This window comes from Vigna radiata, chromosome 5 (genome assembly GCF_000741045.1).
Source record: "Vigna radiata var. radiata cultivar VC1973A chromosome 5, Vradiata_ver6, whole genome shotgun sequence".
Taxonomy (NCBI): domain Eukaryota; kingdom Viridiplantae; phylum Streptophyta; class Magnoliopsida; order Fabales; family Fabaceae; genus Vigna; species Vigna radiata.
In genome coordinates, this window is record NC_028355.1 from 840,332 (window position 1) to 859,502 (window position 19,171).

Genomic DNA, 19,171 nt, shown 5'->3' on the forward strand with positions numbered 1-19,171 from the left:
GAAACAATTAAACGATACTCAGAAATAAAGTTCTTTTAAACACATGCTAAGGTCAGTTGTATTAATACTGTTCTTAGACTTGATATTCAGCACCAAATCGGAAGAGTGAATATCGTGAATCATCAATTATTAAAGAGTGTACAGTTTTTATATTGAAGAATCAAGCTCATCAGCCCATCTGCCATCACTTTACATGATATATTCATTGCAGCTAAAATTATCAACCGCCATAGCGGTGCTTGAGGGATTCAGGGGGCTGCTCTTCCATGATACCAGAACCTGTTGTTGCCAAGTACTCGCGAATGGATGTTTTCCGGTCAGCAAGATAAGTGTGATCCAGAAAGTTGTTGTAGGCTGTTTCACCAAGATTCTTTGCTGCTAGAACACTACAAAAAATTTCACTAATACTGTCAATTTACAGGGAATCTAACTCTAGACTGGGTTTAAATAGTGGAAAGCTTTGTTCACCAATACTATTGTCAATTTCACTAATACTATTATGGTTTTGAGGAAACTAATAATTTCTTGTTTCTCACATTGAAAGAAATTTGAAAAGGGATATGTGAAAACTTGACAAGTAGACAGAAACTATAATGAGGAGAATTGTTGCCCGTGAATTTGTGACCTGTGTGAACAGGCAATCCAATTCACACAATAGGTATCGTCATTAGGAAGTAAATTGCTGTCAGTTGCATAAATGAATATGTAGAGTACATCTGACAGCGAGGTTAGATGATTAGAAATTTAGATGAAACGTGGTGATTCTATACTACAGAGAATGCTAACAAGAGTCCTTGAGACATTGGTTAAGAAATAAGAAAATAGAATGCTTTTACCCTTGTACTCTCCACTGTGATTTCCCACTGAACTCTTTTAAAGATTAAATCTTTGACTGGTGCCTTAGTTAGCATAACCCTTGTACTATTTCCCCTGTTGAACATCTATTAAAAAAATGACAAATGGGTTTTCACCCGGTGCTTACCAGTGTCTAAGATAAACCCGACAAGGTAAGACATCATCTCTCCAAATTTTATCTATATTCCACCGTCCATATTGCTGAAAATAGATTTCCTTGTTTCCTGAATTCAACTGTAATGTAAGAATGCATAGATGAAGACAAAAGACGAGAAATACAGAGAAACAATCTATGTATGACAAAAGGCATGCATAAATAGACAGTCCGGTTTTTTTTTTACGTAAAATATATAAATCACCTAGAGCTCTATGATTGGAGGAAAATCAAATTTAGTGAATTATCGCACCCTTCTTTCTGCCTAGCCAGAAAGGTATGAAATAGTGAAGAATGTCTAGTAATATTTTGATTACTGTAAACATCCCACCGAGCAGAATATAGAAAACTGGTATTGTTATAAATAATTCAGTTAGTATTGTATATTCGTTATGCAGTTAGTAGGCTGTTATTTAACCGCTTGTTATTCCACAATAAATAGTAATATGATGTATTACTATACATGGACGTGTGAGAAATAAAATTTTAGATTCAGTACTCAAATCTGTGTGTGTGTGGATAACACTTGAGACTTCATAAAATAAGTAGATTTTCTATTTTGATCATCTAAGTCCTCACGAGTTTTTCCACAAATACAACTCTATTCAATTCACAAGAAATTAGTTGGTAATCTCCCTAATCAGATTCTGGGTTAGATTTAAGAATAGAAGATACTCTTTAGTATGCCGGACACAAACATGAAAAAATAATTTGGAAAAACCAGCCTTTCAAGTTTCCAAAACACTACATGCCTCTTGCTCTTAAAAAGCACCACGCCAATGAAAAATTACCTTTACATCTAATGTTGAAAAATTCCTCATCACTGTAACGGGCACAAAGGACCTGAAAAAATTTTGCCACATCGAATGACCAATTTGCTAATGAAATGACCAACATTCCTTATGAGCAGGACAATTCATGTTTTGCCATAACAGTCATCACATACCGCTGGAAAATCAAAAGCATGGCCATCAAGCGTTTCAGGAAGAACCTACCACACAAGCAACAAAAGATCTCAAGCCACCACATACAAAATATATCAGAAGACTCAAAATATAAAAGCAGCAAGCTAAAAATCTGCATCTAGATGCTTACAGCAAGAAACCGAAACTCAACCTCCCTCTTGATGAAATCCGGAATCTAAAAATTCATCCACAGAAAATATTAGCTCCAGTGCTCAAACTAACAAAAAACCGGCACAAGCTAAATCTGAAACTGCCAGATTCCTGTATTTTCGGCGCATTACGCAGTCAGCAAATCATACCATTAAACAAAGATTAGACAACTCATTCCATCTTGGTAGATAGAACTTAAACCACTCATTCGAGATCAAAGCCGTCTAATCTTCATCCAATTAATGGCTACAATTCTCTGATTACGTGATGCATGGAAAGTTCGACCGCAGCAAATCCAGAATTTAAAATATTCAGTACAGTACCTCAGATTTTCTGATCTCAAATACTGTTATTACAAGAGTTTCTCCTTCACATGGCTCCACACTCAAGCTCGAAATCTCCTAATAACATTTTCATCACACACAGCATAAGCATGACAGTTCCAACGTCCCTTCCAATTTTTCCTTATTTTCAATTTCACAATAAAACAAATAAAAATGGGCACAATTGTTCTTCCCACACTAGTAAGAGTTCCGGTGTTGTCAGAACGAACCATGGTCTCGGGCTTTGCAATGCCGCGCTCGAAGAAAACCGGAGCGACGTGCGCGAAGACCCGCCGGAAGCTTTTCAACTGTGCGGTTCGGAAGTTCGCCAAATCGGGGAAAGTGCTTCGTGCGCTTCTCTCTGCGAAACAAGGAACGGTTACGTCGATGAAGAGGAACAGTAATAGTAGGGAAAGTGCACGTGGTAGTAATGATAGTTTACCGGAGAGGAGAGAGCCGAAGCCGCATATGGAGATGTAACCGTCGGGAGAGAGGAGAGATTCGAAGTCGGACTCATCGTTGAGTTCGGCGGGGACTGGAGTGGATGATCGGAGAGCAGCGGAGGCCATAGCGGTTTTGGAGACAGAACGAGGAGCAAAAGAAAGTGAGAAAGTGGCGCGTTGGTGGGACGGGCGAAAGGCGAGTGATGAGAGTTGGAAGGGGAAGTTTATGGAGACTATGTTCATCGTCTAACAGCGACTGTTATGACTTTTGTAATTTAAAATTATGTAGTTTGTCACTACATTTGTCGCTAAATGAAGCCTGCAAATTGGCATGGGACACCATACCACTGGTGGTGAGATTATTTTCTGATGGTTAACTAAACAATTACAAAGTCATGCTAGGATGGCTATATAATAACCAGAAAGAGAAAAAAGGATTGCTGCATAATGAGTATTGGACAGCTTGACGATTGGAACACCGCAACACCTAAGGACAGATATGTGATTTAGCATATCCTTACCAAGTGTTGTCAGTTTGTATGTAGTGTACATCTTAGTAAACTGGCGAAGAATAGGGTTGGTAAAAACAAGAAAAAGGAGGAAAAATATCTGAAAGTAAATGTCTGCGAATATTATTGAACAGATTTTTTATAAAAATTAAATTGATATAATTTTTACAGTGAACAGTTACAGATTACATTCTCTACAAGAATATCGTTGATTATACCGTGTCTCCGAACCCCCCCACCCCCCTTTTCTTTTTCTCACTGGCAGAATTGTAATAAAAAGAATTCTGCAGGTATTAAATTACAAACCCCCTATATAAAAATTGAAAAAGAAAACCCAAAATGTGTTATGTACTGGGAGACATCGTACTCAATGGAAAACTTGAGTGGCGTAGTATTCGCTTTCATTAAAAGCAGGTCTCAGACTTTCCTGACACATGAACTCCAAGGGAAAAGAGACCAGGTGACCCTTCACTGCTGCTAATCTCTCCAAGGGATCGGTGTTCTTAATGCCTCCATCACGATAGGATTCCAAATTTTCTGGGGCTATTCCTAAATCAATGGTCGTGTGACCAATCCTTTCTTTCCAAAAAAGCACGCTTTGTCTGAAGGCATGTCTGCAAAAACATAGGATTCAAATAAATGTTAGGGACTGACAACGGAGAAGTTTCATCAAAATACGATGGGCAAAATTATTACTGACATACCTGGTGTGTATCAGATCATTAGGTACGCAAGAAAAGACATCCTGGTAAATTGTAGTATTTGTCTGTAAAACGTATCCAAGGATAATTATCAGTTTTATTATTGAAAAAATTTCTCATTAAGCTATTCAGAATCATTATAAGATCTCCAAGAGGAACTCAAATCACCTAGAAAAACAAGTGCATGTTTGTTTTTGTGTTTTGTGTCCGCAATGTTACGAGGCTGACCGTTTAAAACCGAAAATATATAATCATAAATATCTTGTACAACTAAATAGTAATGCAACCTAAATAACTTCCCACGGGCTTTGGTGCATTGCAGTGTAAAAGGACTCTGGAAGAGTCAACGGTTAGGTGCAAAACTTTCATGCCATAAAGTTCAAGCACATACTATAGATCTGTGTCCTTTAGGCAGATCACAGATGTCATATCCAGTATTGTCCGTTATCCCCCACACTGAGATTAGAAGTTAAACTGACACGAACTGACCATGTTAGATATTTTGACAAAACCTTTTTTTAATATAGTTGGCCACATGAATCAAACAATATCATCATTTACTTGTCATAAAATCAAATCCTCAGCAACTTCATTAGGTTTCATGTCCTTTTTAATGATTTCAACAAGATTTTTCTTAGTTTACCTTTGCTTCCAACTTGCAAGGGTATTCTCCATTATATCCAACTTAAACAAAATTAAAGTTGAAGTAGGCAATTTGCTATTTAGCCAAAAAGATATTCAAAAGAAAAGGAAAGAAACCACAAAACATACACAAAATGAACAAGCAAATATGTATCAGCTATCATCAATTCCGGTCTTCAATAATTAACTAAATGGATGGGCAATTATATAATGAAGAAAGCAGAGGCCACTTTAAAGGATAACTATTTATGCGAAAAATACTTTTAGAAGAATAAATTTATGCATGAATATTTCCATATAACACTAGTAAGTTTATAAGAATATATCACTTAAAATACCATTATTCATATCAAAAGAGGTGAAATTAGCAACGAATATCAACATTCTATTGTTTTTACTACCTTTGCCGTAGCCATCCAAATATCCTTGTAAGTCGATTCAACAACTGGGTCCATTATTTGATTGTCCTGAGGAAAAGATATTAAAATAACCATTACAAATCAGGCACATGAAACAACTACTTACTAAGAATGTAAAATTAACAACCTCTCCTGTAGGGAGACCCAAGTGCTCGGACCATAAGGACAATCGAAGGGTCAAGGAAAACTTTCCAGCTTTCCAAGGTTTTCCATCCATATAAGAACCAATCAACTCTCTGTCTTCTATAACTACGGCAATCTGAAATCCAGTGAGAAGATTCAAGGAACAGAAAGGGGTTCAGTAATTATGCATTAACAGATAACTTAAACCAAAAAATAAGAATATAAAAAAAGTACATGGTAAGCAGACCAATTTATTTATTCAATACACAATTTTAAAGGTGACTAAAAGGGGGTTTGCAATAAGACAGACCTGCCAGTTGAAATTATTCATTCATTAGTTACATATTTTATTTTAGGGAGTTCCCTGAATTTGTTAATACGTTAAACTATAAAAATAAAGAGTAACATTGAACTGAAAACGTATGCTTTTGTGACAGCACGGATGGTTTGTTTATATTTATAAACAGAAATCAATAAAATAGAGGAGATTTTATATCCTCCACTAATAAAGATACGATCCTAGAATGATCTTGATATTTCTGATTATAAAGATATAATCATGATATCTATAAAGATACGATTCTTATTTCTGTAATTATCACAAACATTTGTCAAACTAAGGATTTTAAGAAAATTCAAAGTTTATCAAGGCTGAGAATTAGATTTGCAGTCTACACGCTCCCAATAAAATGTATACACACGACAAGATAACTAAATATCAGTTGCATTAGGAATCAAATGATACATTAATATATCCTGATAAAATGCACTTAGTGTTCGCGGGAATTAGTAAGTAGGCAGTTGCAGTCAATTAATGAGTCCAAGAAATAATCTCCCCTAAGACTACCAAGAGTCTACCGATATGAATGCTATGTATAATCTATGTACACATGCACATTCTCTGGAATAATAAAGTATTCTCATTCTCAATTCTCTCTTAAACATTTATTTCTATATTTCTCCTTTCCCCTCCAAATTCAACAATTGCAACTAACTTGTTTCTATAATGAAATTTAGCACGGATGAAAATTATTTCGATGAGTGTGCATGAAATGAGAGACAGAGAACTTAGTACAAGTTAATTTGAAGCCCTAGTCAAACATGTGCAGCATATAAAGTGAAAAGGGCATGGAACTGTACCTCAGAATCTCTGGAGCCAAGTAAGCTCCTATCATTAATATTAGCAGACCCAATCAAAGTTATACAATCATCAACAATCATGATTTTACTGTGAACATAAACCTGCAAAAGAGTTTATGCCATTAAGCTGACTGAAACAAACTCTGTACATAACCATAGATGTATAAGAATACCTGGCTGGTTGCCACAGGGCCCCCATTAAGTCTACCATAAGACCTTAGACCATAGAAGGAGATGTAGTCGTGTATTTTAGGACCAAGAAGTTCATAAAGATTATGCAAGATAGAATTCGGTCCCCTGCAAATGGTTCGATACTGCCAGTGCATTATGGCTCTTACAGATGCTGCACCACTATCATCAAGACCCCCCTAGATAACAGAAAAGTCAGTCTAACATTTATGCAAAAGCAATATTTACAGTGTTCAAATAAAAACAATAATAAAATTGATAGGAACCTGGAAGCCAGGCAGCAGTGGTATGACAATTATAACCCTGAAAGTTTTTTTGTCATTGTAAGCTCGCATAATTCGTCGGTATAAAGCTTCTAACACACGATTCCGTATCATCTCATCCCCAGAAAGACCTGAGATAAAAAACTGATTCTGGAATATGTGCCCAAGAATGAATTACAACAGTCAGAGAAAGATCCAGAACACAGTAAGGATGCAATAAAATATTACAACCACTGCTCCTTTAAATTTGAAAAGATGAAGAGAGGAAGCAGAATATATAATATTGCTTCATCAGTTCAAGAATCCATAAAACCTATCACACTATATATTTCTTAGAATATATATTAGCATATATTAGAATACAGATAAATAATTTTCTTTCATTCTAATATATGGTAATATATTCTAATGTAAAAGGAGGGAGTTTATTTAATACCTCAATGTAGATGAAGTATTCAGCTTTCTCAATAAGAGAACAATAAGCACTATGGATGCTCTCTTCAGTTTGACTTGTTCCTGCAGACCATTGACTCACGCTCCTAATAACCTATCAATTAAAAGGTTTATTGAGAAAAATATCCAACAAATGTTGAAAAATTAAAAGGATATTAAGACAAGAGAAAAAGGAATAAAACAGTGTTTAATACACGCCTGTAAAATTTAATAATTCCAGCAATATAGTTTACTCTTTATGTTGCAAAAAATGGATAAAAGCCAAGTGTTAAAAATATCTGACTTTTCTCAATAAATAATAGTTAACTATTAAGTAGGTCATGAGAACAACGCACTTGGCAACGGCAGGAAGCAAGAGGACCAACTTGTCCTGATTCTTCAGGAAAACCTCCCTGGTCACCCCGTTCTTGCGTCTCCCACCATTCTGGATCTGTATTCTGCAAGTCAGAATGGGCCACTCTATCTAGAGACATTTTCTCACGATCATGCTCAGAATCCAGATCATCTACAAAGCCCTTCATTGGTGTGTCTGAACCAAGTGCTACAATTTTAGCCTTGCGAAATGAAAAGGGAAGACCAGTGCTGATCCTTCTTGGCTTGTCCAGGCAATGTGAAGAGGAGATTACACCATTCAACTTTTGGTCTCCTTCATGAGCATCTGACCCATCAGACTCCTGGGGCAAAAGTAGAGGAATATCTTGGTCTTGGGAAGATGAGGAAAAAGAATCTTCTCTTTTAAGAACTGTTTGATTGTCTATGTTCCCACTTTGAATCTGTATCTCTCGGCTTCTTCCCAAGTAATGTGGAATAACCATATGATGCTGAGGCATTAGTAATGGTATTGCTTCCTCATATAAAGCTTTGTTCCTCTGATTTGAACAAAATCAAGATTATTTCCTATTGGGAATATAGGAATAGAACTAGAATAATTCAAGGCATCCAATGGTAAAATATGACAAACCTTTGCATAATTCCATCGCTGAACAAAGTGCCTAGCAATGTCACGGCAAGGTGGTCCCCAAAGGGCACAATGAACATCGTGCCAAGGCATACGAGGATATTTCTCACGATCCAATTCATCTTTCATTGTATCTTCCCATGAATTTGGTTCAGATTCTCTGTCAAAATTGAAAATAAAATGACTTGTGTTCAACAGGTAAGAGCTAGTCTCTAATCAATCAAAGATGAATGACATATTGTAACACATTCCAAGATCGACCTTGCCAATAATTTTCTTTGGAATTTCCATAGATATTTATTGGGGCACATCATATATTATATATGTAAAATGTTAGGACCAATCTTAGGAACTGATATAGAATTGTATACTTGTATAATTAGGAATACATATTTTGCGACCAATACTAACACAACTAATACATATAGGGTTCAACTGTGGACACTCTGCATAAAATATTGTCTCAGCTAGAACAAAGCTTAATAGTGTTTAAAGTATTGAAGAGAATTTGAATTGCTATGGGAAATGCACTAAATGAAACATTAACAATATTCTGCACTTAAACACACAGTTGTAAACAACTATTAGTTTTAGGGGGTCTTTCTTTTTTACCAAAAAAAATAGCAGGTGTACAGAGAAGGGTAAGACTAGGTGTAAATGAAGCATTTTCCATGAAATGTACAAGTTCGACATGAATAGCTTTATGAGAATATTGAGGTATTACTATGTTCTTTGTCATCCCAACTGTGTTGCCACAACAAACAACATCAATCATATGCAGCACCTTAAAATATCGTAAAGAAAGAAGAAAATGCAAAAAATGAGGGGGACCAAACCTGACCCACTACTCCCTAATACTACAAACGGTAAAATAAATCTATCCCTAAAAAGCTCAAGAGAAATAAAGCTAGGAACATTATCCCACCAAGTATAACCCTGAGATCTACTACCAAACTAAGATCTTATGAACTTATAATTTTTAGAATTACTTTCTAAAACCATTTCTATATAAAAAATTATTGGAACGAAACATTTTAGTTAAAAAATGCCTTTTCTCCCAATTTCTGAGTTTGCTCTTCAGAGTGCAAGTGGACAGCAGATATTAGGGGCCAAGATCCCTCTCTCCCATTTGTGCCTCCCTTCCAATATAGGATGTATATGTAGAGAAAGAGAAATGATTTATATGTTTTGGACTGTCTTGACTATATTGACCTATGATTTTATTTTACTTCCACACCCCACGTAAACCAAACAAGGGACCCTCCCCTCTCCTCCTTTGAACCAAACCATGCATAATATAAGCATCATTTTTTTAATACTCTATAACAGATTTTGAGCTACTGCTGCTGCATATAAACACTCCCATTGTCTAAACATTTTTCAAGTAATTAAAGTGTTTTCCCTAGAATAAAATAAGAATCTTACAATCTCACAGCATGCTAAGCAAAATCTTACAATGTCCCTTCGTGATTATAAACTCTATTCACAAAACTTACCTTGGGTTATAATAGTCTTTTCCCGGCCAGATTAGAGGAGGGAAATCTCCCACTTTATGCTCAGATGTGTCATAACGACCAAAGCATAAATCCAGTCCTCCAATAAAGCAAATATGGTTATCAATAATGACAAGTTTTTCATGGTGTGACCTGTATGTAATAATCACAAACAAATAAGAAACCAAAAACGTGTAGTATAAATGATCTTTTCTTGGAAAAAATATAAGTTTGTTATAAGACCATATAGACTAAACACCAAGTTTTCGGTAATTCCATACCACAGGTAAACACCAGTAGAAAAGTGGTCAGGATAGCGTAATACCCTCACATTCTCATGAATGCCAAGAAGCTTTTTCTTGCTATAAACACTGTTGATTTTCAGAGCAAGAGCCACCTCTTTGTAGAGAAGAATGTAAATCTGCATTAAAATAATTCAAGCAAATCTCAACACTTCCATGGAAATTAAACCAGGTGGCATACAACACAGATGAGTACCTTTGCAACTACGTTTTGATAGTATACACTGTACTGATCAGCTATTAAGTTATAAAACCAATTCATCTACTCCTCTCCATTATGACATTAAAATCATTTATAAAAAAATACAGTTCTATATGTGGTATGAACATTCAGCCAGAACAACACCATTCATAGAACAAACAATAAAGCAAATTGTGGACCTACTTGTTCTACCAAGAGAGGGGAGATCAATAACAAAGTTTTACTGAGTCATTTTCAGAAATATCCTAGCACTATACAAGACAATTCAAAGACAACAAGCAATCATCCCTACCTACCTAATCACGTAAAATGCATGGATTTTGGCTCACATACGACAAAAAGCAGAAGCATGGACACTCACAAAATTATTTGACAGGTTTTAATACATTGCTTAAATGGTTTTTGACTGCGTTCTTAAAGTCCATGATTCATGCTCTATGTAATGAACTCAGAATTTATAAGCAGGATAAAAAACTGTTGAAACAAGATGCTCATACAGAAACCTGGGAGAAGAAAAATTGACCATAAATTTAAATGTGTACCTACAGTGAAATTTAGGCCAATGTCCAAGGATGAACACAATATTCACTTTTATTAGTGAAGATTACAAGGAGCAGTTAATCAAATTTCAAACCCTTAGGCCACACAAGCATATTTACGGGTCCATATCCATTTGCTTCAGCCAAACCAAGGGTTCAAAGACAGGTCAAATGTGGGCAAGGCCCCAAACTGAACACAGACACTTTGCTAATAAATAAACTCAGGACAGGAACAGCAACATAGAACAAGGAGTCCTCCAGTGAAAGACAAAACATTATTACATTGGAAAACGATTGCAGATAAGATGACTGAAAGCCATCATACTAAAATCCTTGGAATGGTTGTATTATACTTGTCTCTTACAAGTTAAATAACCCAGAAAAAAAAAAGAGTCCCTTAAAAAGGCAAGGCATTGTGTACGAGCTCATATAAATTGTTACCTGAACCCCTTGCTTAGCTTTTCCTTCCAACAAATTATCAAGCCTTGATGAAGCATGAGTGTGAAAAGGTCGCCGTAGATACAGTTCTGGGCACAGCCACCACCCACAGATAAATATCTGCATGAATATTTCAATAATTGAGCATAATCTTTAAAACAACCGTTAATCTCTCTCTCCCTCTCAGTCTCTACCTTTCTACCTATGTATAGGTGTGTATGTTCATATGTCACAAAAGTGGGCCTGAATGTTAAGGCAGTAGAAAAACAAACCTCTGATTTTGCAGCCTCAATTGCAGAAGCAATGGCCTCAAATGCTGCTCGCCCATCAATAAACCACTGGGCTTGACTTCCATCTTCAATTAAACCTCTTGGAGGAGCAAAGGAACCATAACGGTGAGGATGACACCAACCTTCCGGAGGCCTGAGTCCAGCATCATTAATTGCAGCAACCCAATCTTTGACTTTACTTCTATTTTTCACTCTAATTCTGATACTGCGGATTCCACAAGCCACCTATAATATTTAGTTAGGTGTTAAAGTTTGAAAAGGTATGTTCCTCTGTATAGTATTACTATACATCTGATAACAACCACTCGTCAGTTAATTGTTAGTAATTACAGAAGAATAAACCTCAATTCGGTCCTGAAAAGAATTTTGGAACATCAATTTGGTTTTCAAAAGAAAGCTTTCAAATTCCCAAAATTACTAGTTTACTGGGATTGAACACTCAGTGACCAAACATTAACATTAGAGGATCCGCTTGATGTTCTGAAACTATTTGAAAGACCAAATTGGGGATTTACTCAAGATAAGATATAAAATAAACATATTTAAGCACAAAAGAGCACCCATCTCACCTTGAATGAATGGCGTAATGGATTCCGTTCCTTCATTTCACTTGCCAGTGATAAACGACCATCCCCATTCCCATCCGAGGCCGGCAGTACATCAAAAACAATTATGTCCAGAGGCTGTGTATCAAAAGGATCTGCCAGCAATGCCAAAAATCCAGGTTTCAGTACAGCCCATACCTGAACATAAAAATACAGGGAAGTAATGATGTAAAATTAAACCAAATATAATAAAAGTTACCAAAACATATATAAATAATGAGATAAGTGAAGCATATCCAAAAGCAGGATTCTTTACCTTTTGCCAGTTGTCATTACAGCAACTGAAACAGTCAGACAAACAACACTTTCTGGAGTCATCATCCTTCAGGATTTTGGGCAAATGTTTCACCATCACATATTCTTCCTTTAGCTTGGGGCCATATTCAGGTGAAAAAGACAACTTTGATACCTCCAAAAACTTGCAAACCTAGAGCACAACACTTCTTATAGTAAAAACAGCATTTAGTGATCATAAAAACAACAGTTTCAACAACAAATCAAATGGAGAAGATAAAAAATCCAATAAAACAGCTAAAAATTAACTTAATTAGGCCTGGACTTCAACTGAAAATAAAATATGTTGTACAAGTTCCAAGGTCCACATCACATTGCATGTATTAAATATGGCTGCCAAAAACCATGGCAGTAATTTGTTTAAATTCAAGCCCTGCAGAACCAATAGGCAGCCCAGAGCACAAGCTCCCACCATAGTGGGGACTAGGAAGGATCAAATACATGCAACTTTAACCTTTAGAGTGGAGAGGCTATTTCCAGACTAGAACCAGAACAAGAACCAAATCAGCCACACTAGAAACAGAGTCATGATGTCAGCCTTCCTTGCCAAATCTAGCAATCAGATGCCAGGATTTCACAAGCAAAGTGTGTTGACGAACTTGGATGATCAATATTTATAATAAAACTAATATCCCATAGTAAGTTTTGGTGCAACAGTAAAGTTACTAGCTTGTGATCTAGTACAGATGGATTTTACTCATGGAAGCCCCTCAGCTAATAAGGGAGCATAGATGTCTACATCTGAGTATCTGATACTTGCCACCCCCACAATAGTAGGATAACATGCATCTGGTTGCTTTTCAATGAAACTAATATAAAAAATTAAGTCATTCCATTGCCACAGTGGTGAAGAGACATGTCTGCATTTGCTTACCAAATAACCCAACCCATAACATCAAACTGTAATATTCTATGCATACGTGAAATGTCTAACACAAAATGACAATGAATCAATGATCGTGGTTCCATAACATGACAGCATAAATTTTCAAAAGCTCATGCACAAAGCATACCTCATGAGAGTTCACAATACTGATATTTCCCAAAAAGTGATTCAAATATCCTTGCATTGCTCTCTTTGCCCTCTCTGCAATAGACTGCTGTCTTCCCAAGGCTGGTCGTATAATTGGTAGAGCAGCACTTGATGGAACATCTCTGCACAAGAAACAAACGTATAGAATACTATGATCACAAATCAACATGTTACAATTATAGAGTGCTCCAAAGAAGTTGCACATGGGGATCACCTGTCCCTAGCACTTTCATGAGTTTCATCAGTATGCAATGGGATTGTTTCATCATCACCTTCATCGTCATCTTGCTCCATAGCATTGTGTTCTCCAATTCCTAGATTTTGAAGCCATTCTTTAACCTTTAATATAATGTTTCAGTGAACATTGCATCAAAATCCAAACTTAGCTAGACACAAACGATATCGACAAATAAGACAATAATGTACTGTAGCCATTGTGTATGTATCATTAAAGAAATATAAATAACACTGCTCACCTGTTCCTGCTTCTCATGGATTTCCTCAATGAAGGCACGTTTTTTTAATGCGAAATGCAAAATAAATACTTGATGAGCTTTCTTCATTAACTCCCACTTGAACTGGAATGCAAATGAGATATATAAGTATCCTCCCGTAGGAATGAAGACTGAAAGAAATAAATATTTAACAAACAATGCTTCTCTTCCGTACAAATATCTCCGGGGCGGCGACAGCCACATAGGCCAGGCCAACATTTAAAACTAACATACCCCAGTGCCAGAAGTTTCGAAGCTATGCAAAGTTATAGAGGATAGTCATTGCACGCAGTCTTACCCTTGCATGTACAAGGAGACTACTTCCGGATAAGAATTCATGACAAACTGGTCACTAAGGCTCAACTTTACAGCCAAGTCTTGGGCTGCCCCCTCAAACAAAGCCAATAAAGGTTTAAACTATTGCTCACACCACCATTTTTTTTTATTTTTTTATTTTTTGTCTTTTTTATACGCACTTCAACTCTAAACAGCTCCAAAGCCGATGAACAGCGACAGTAGATGCGTTAAAGCTTAAAGTGTAGTTCTGAGAAAGTAAAATTAATAGGAAAAGTCCAAAGCTAACTAAGTTGCAGTGTTAGGAAAATAGAAACAAACTACAGAGCCATTGCATCACGAATTTCTGGTTCAAATTAAACCCTACGATAAACTTGCCAAATACATACACACTTAACACTTAAGTACGTACATATATACGCACACGTACAAACACAGCGTATGAAGAAGCAACCGGATTCAAATAAAGGATCCAATTCGCTTGGATTTCGCACGCTTTAGCTTCACACAATTGGCACCAGTGCTTGCGATCAGAGATTTCCATTTTATTTAGAATTGAATTCCACGAAATCACGAGCACACAGTGAGTGTGAGACAAGATGGCACGTTACCTGTCTGTACTGAACCTGAATGGTGTAAGAGAGTTGCATGGGGCTGATATCGCTGGCGTCGGGGCGAGACACGGAGACGATGGAGGCTTTCGGCAATTCCTCGAAAATCCGATTGGCCTCGGCGCCGCTGTGCCGGAACGACGGAACCGACGACATCTCCTCGGCAGTCGCAGCCGGCGGAGACGGCGGTGGCGAGGATTTCATCTGAACGTAGCGAGGACCGCCACTGGACATCAACTGCTCCGTGGCCATTGAAATTGAATCGACGTCGCCGGCGATAGGGAACGATTAGGTAATCGAACGCGACACGTTTCAAGGAAGAGGTGGTGCAACGACGTCGTTGGTGGTTTCGGATCCAAAAACAAATTCAGGGAGAGAGAGAGAGAGAGAGAGAGAGAGAGAGAGAGAGAAAGAGAGAGATAGAGAGAGAAGAACGCTAGTTTTCTTAAGAAGAGGAAAACTCGGAATAAGAGTTGAACTGTGAACAATGCCAAAAGAGTGCTCACAAATTTGATTTCTTCTTCACTCCTTCTAGTCCTTGCCTTTTTCCTTTTCAAAAATTTCAATTAATTATATAATAAATTTAAATGCTAAAATATCTTAGGACTAAAAACTATTAAATTCTACAATTTTATGTTAGGAAAGCCATTCAACTCTTTTGACGTTTTCAATATTAATTTTTAATTAGGTTCGAAATTTTGTTTTATAACATTTGCAATAAATTAAGGGAGAGGAGATGCTTTTACATTTTTAAAAAATTAAACATGACATATATAATTGATAGTTCTAAAACTTAATCAAGGGAATGTATGATAAAAAAAAATATAAAAGAGATTAGTCTCCATATTAAAAATATAATAGACCAAATAGAAAAATTAAAAGAAAAAAATAATAATACTATTTCGATTCCAATTCCATCGAGTGACACATAAAACTATTGAATGTAGTTGAAACATAAATTTTTTTATGGATAACACGGTTTCGATTCTAAATATGTCGAACAACATTGTTAGCGTCAATTATTATACATTTAAGTTATTATGTATTTTGAAATGTGAAATTTTATCACAGTTTTGTTTTTAAAAGACATTTGAGATAATCAAATTAATAAGAATAATTAAATCGTTTTAGATCTCGACTTTTAAACCATGTAAAATTATTAAATATTAATATAAAAATATATAATTTGGTAAAAATATATATCAAATTAAGGTTAAAACATGAGGTAGAATGATTTTTGTTAGTGTGATTTAGAAGGGTATTATTATTTATTTTGTTTGGATGCAATCTAGAAGGTAGGGTTTGAAAAGTTGTAGAGATATATGATATAAAGAGTGGTTAGTTGATTTTAGGGTTCAACGTTTTTGAATGGTAGGTTTGATGATGGGTCAAAAGACGGCTAAAACGGATTTGTTTAGGAAATGAAAGTCGCAAATTCTATGGTGGCTCCTTAATTTGATCCATTGCTGAATAAATGATCCAACGTTTGACTAAAACACACTTGGCACTCAAGTTATACATAATAATGTAAATTATATTTTTCATATTTATATTTATCTATATTATTTAAAGTTTTGCATCCATTAATAATTGTTTTCTAAATAAAATAACAGTGATATTTTATATTAATCACCATATTTAAAGTGTAATCTATATTTTAGAGTTGAAGTTTCTATCACACATTTGTTTTTAATGAGAAGTTGTTATCACTTGCTTTGTAAGAGCTGAAATTGTAAAAAGAAAATTAAAAAATAAAACAATAAAGATGTAGTCATTTGATTATTAAAACTTTAGTAGATGCTCTTAGTTTCTTAGTCAAAAAAAATCTGAAAATATAAATAGATAATCATATTAGTTCGAAATTAAAACTGAAATTATCAAAACTCTATCATATCACACAAAAATAATTATTTTAGTTTCTATACAGTGAGTTATACCCTTTAAAAATAAAAGGCTTAATACCGCTTTTGGTCCCTAGTTTGGGAGGTTTTGTTCAATATGGTCCTAGTAACAATTGATTCACTTTTTGAAAAAACTGTTCAATTGACTCCTTTTTGGCTACGATGTCAATTTTCTAACAGTGCTGGTGACGACGTCAATAAGTTCTTTCATGCATTCACCTATTCAAATGTTATTTTAACCGTCCTGACATAATGTTATGTTAAAAATCATGTCATCATCGTATACAATAAGAACTATAATAAACAATTTAAACTTGAATATGGGATCACTATGACCAAAAAGGACTCAATTGAACAGTTTTTTTCAGAAAATGGGATCAATTGTTATAAAACAAATGTAGGATCATATTGAACAAACCCTCCCAAACTAGGGACCAAAAGGATATTAAGCCAAAATAAAATTACTTAAATTGTGTTACGTCAATTTTTACTATGTTTTTTATTCTTAAAGATAAATAATTACTCAGAGTACACAATAATTCGTGGATAAGACTAAAGTTGGATTAAAGGTCCAACATTTGGATTCGTTGGAGTTGGAGAATGTAATTAAAAAAACTCATGAAGTAGTTTAAAAATTAAGTTGTGAAATTAATTATTATATAAATCATTTTAGAAAAATTTACTAGAGGTGTATTTGATTGTACTTTCGTCTTTTTTAACATTTTAGAAAAATAGTTATTTGAAAATAGTTTTGAGAAACTGTAATTTAGAAAGTGACAATGAGGATGAGTTTTTAAATTTATTTTATGAAAATAAAGATGCAAAATATGAATAAAAACTTTTCATGATACGAAAAAGTTTGTTTAGTTTTTTAAATGAAGAAACAAGTCTTCTTAGACACGTAATTTGCCTGATTTTCCAAATTTCAGAGAAGAAAGAAACTTATCAACAACTCCTTATAAATATATAAGAAAAATAACTCATTATCTCTAATAAGTCATAACTAAAAAACTATAAAATAAAAAAAAATAATCAAAAAACGAAATAAAAATAAGCGTTTGAAATTCTACATAAATTAAAAATAAAAAAAATTATATATATTAAAATATCTCGTGTTTAAAGTATTTTTTTTATTAATAAAGATTTTTTTTATCAACTAAAATTTGATATAATTATATAAGTTAACAATATATGTATATAAACAAAATAATTTTTGAAAATGAATTAAAATTAAAATTTTATATATGAATTTATTAAATCCCTTTTAAATGTCGTACAAGGTTAAAATTTCAATTGAATACTACTATTCTTCCTCGGTAGAGATGGGCTGGGCATAATATCTATTTACGAACCCACACTGACTACAAAATAAGGCTATTGCTTTCTGAACCTCCACAATTAATAACTACACCATCCAATACTAGGAAAAGACTCCAACACATCTTTCACACTCGATGGAAATAAATACATAAAAAAAGAAATAATCAATACACATAAAAAAAAAATCATATAGCCTCAAACATAAAAATATTTGTAAATGTGAAAGATAGAGACTCATCCTTTAATTTCAATAAAAAAATAAAAATAAAAACTTAGTTAGGTGGGGTCCGATTTTTCTATATGCTTTATTGAACTCAACTTAAACTTAATTATATCATACAAGTTAAAATATTTTGTTTAGTTTTAACTAAGTTTAAAGCCTTTTATAAATTTGAGTTTTTTTTTAATTCAGTCTCTGTGATTTTAGTTATTTATTGAATATTTAAAAAATATTTTTTTCAATTTAATTTTTTAATTCATTAGGTGACGTGATGGTTAATTTTTCTGTCAACTTACCTTGTATCCACTGTTAGAACTCCCACGTTGACTAGAGATAAGACCAATTTATAATATATAGATGAGGTGCAGACCTCATCTTAAAAGCCGGTTTTGGTTTTGTGGCGTTAAGTTAGGCTTAAAACCCATTTCTAACATCCACATAGTAAAAAATGTAAAATTTTGAAATTAATATAAAACAATATTCTAATTAAAATGATAAAAGTCTCTCCTCATTCCACATCAACTCCAATATTATTGTACGCTAAATACAAAATCTCGTGTATTTTAACATGTAAAAACAAAAAAGTAAGATATGTGACAACTAAAAAATAAACTTCAAATACTCGATTGAAAAATATAAAAATTAGTAAACATTTAATAAAATAAAAAAATTAATTAAGAATATTAAAGTTTATCATGATCTTATAATTAAATTATCTAACTCAATTAAACGTTCAAATTTAGACCAAATATAAAACGCAGTTTGTAAAGAACACTTGCAAAATTTGTTTTTGTGATTCCTGCTAACCCTTGATATAATAGACATTTGACCTATATTCTATTAGGTGT

General features: G+C 34.4%; 2 protein-coding genes across 2 annotated transcripts; both read right to left on the bottom strand.

Moving 5' to 3' along the window:
* Nucleotides 1-3,366, bottom strand: LOC106760187. The gene is made up of 8 exons (XM_014643649.2): nt 2,890-3,366; nt 2,678-2,808; nt 2,448-2,525; nt 2,105-2,149; nt 1,956-2,000; nt 1,801-1,852; nt 983-1,079; nt 1-386 (listed from the first exon to the last, which is right to left on the bottom strand). Exons 1-8 carry the CDS (start codon nt 3,131-3,133, stop codon nt 221-223), a joined length of 858 nt encoding a protein of 285 aa, XP_014499135.1. The 5' UTR covers nt 3,134-3,366; the 3' UTR covers nt 1-220.
* A 134-nt stretch (nt 3,367-3,500) lies between these two features.
* Nucleotides 3,501-15,394, bottom strand: LOC106760117 (phospholipase D zeta 1). The gene is made up of 20 exons (XM_014643550.2): nt 14,883-15,394; nt 13,960-14,061; nt 13,698-13,822; nt 13,464-13,605; nt 12,413-12,583; nt 12,121-12,294; nt 11,534-11,776; nt 11,265-11,381; nt 10,062-10,201; nt 9,784-9,933; nt 8,291-8,447; nt 7,665-8,198; nt 7,313-7,423; nt 6,880-7,026; nt 6,598-6,792; nt 6,425-6,526; nt 5,289-5,420; nt 5,144-5,209; nt 4,104-4,165; nt 3,501-4,013 (listed from the first exon to the last, which is right to left on the bottom strand). Exons 1-20 carry the CDS (start codon nt 15,132-15,134, stop codon nt 3,767-3,769), a joined length of 3,369 nt encoding a protein of 1,122 aa, XP_014499036.1. The 5' UTR covers nt 15,135-15,394; the 3' UTR covers nt 3,501-3,766.
* Between the last annotated feature and the right edge of the window lie 3,777 nt (nt 15,395-19,171).

Excerpts from the sequence above, each read along its gene's own strand:
- LOC106760187 (XM_014643649.2), bottom strand. The coding sequence starts at position 3,133 with ATGAACATAGTCTCCATAAACTTCCCCTTCCAACTCTCATCACTCGCC. Across the intron at positions 2,526-2,677 it reads TTGCAAAGCCCGAGACCATG|GAGATTTCGAGCTTGAGTGT; the intron begins GTTCGTTCTGAC and ends AAATGTTATTAG. Across the intron at positions 1,080-1,800 it reads TTTCAACATTAGATGTAAAG|GAAACAAGGAAATCTATTTT; the intron begins GTAATTTTTCAT and ends AGTTGAATTCAG.
- LOC106760117 (XM_014643550.2), bottom strand. The coding sequence starts at position 15,134 with ATGGCCACGGAGCAGTTGATGTCCAGTGGCGGTCCTCGCTACGTTCAG. Across the intron at positions 10,202-11,264 it reads AAGCTAAGCAAGGGGTTCAG|ATTTACATTCTTCTCTACAA; the intron begins GTAACAATTTAT and ends ATTTTAATGCAG. Across the intron at positions 5,210-5,288 it reads TGGGTCTCCCTACAGGAGAG|GACAATCAAATAATGGACCC; the intron begins GTTGTTAATTTT and ends TCTTTTCCTCAG.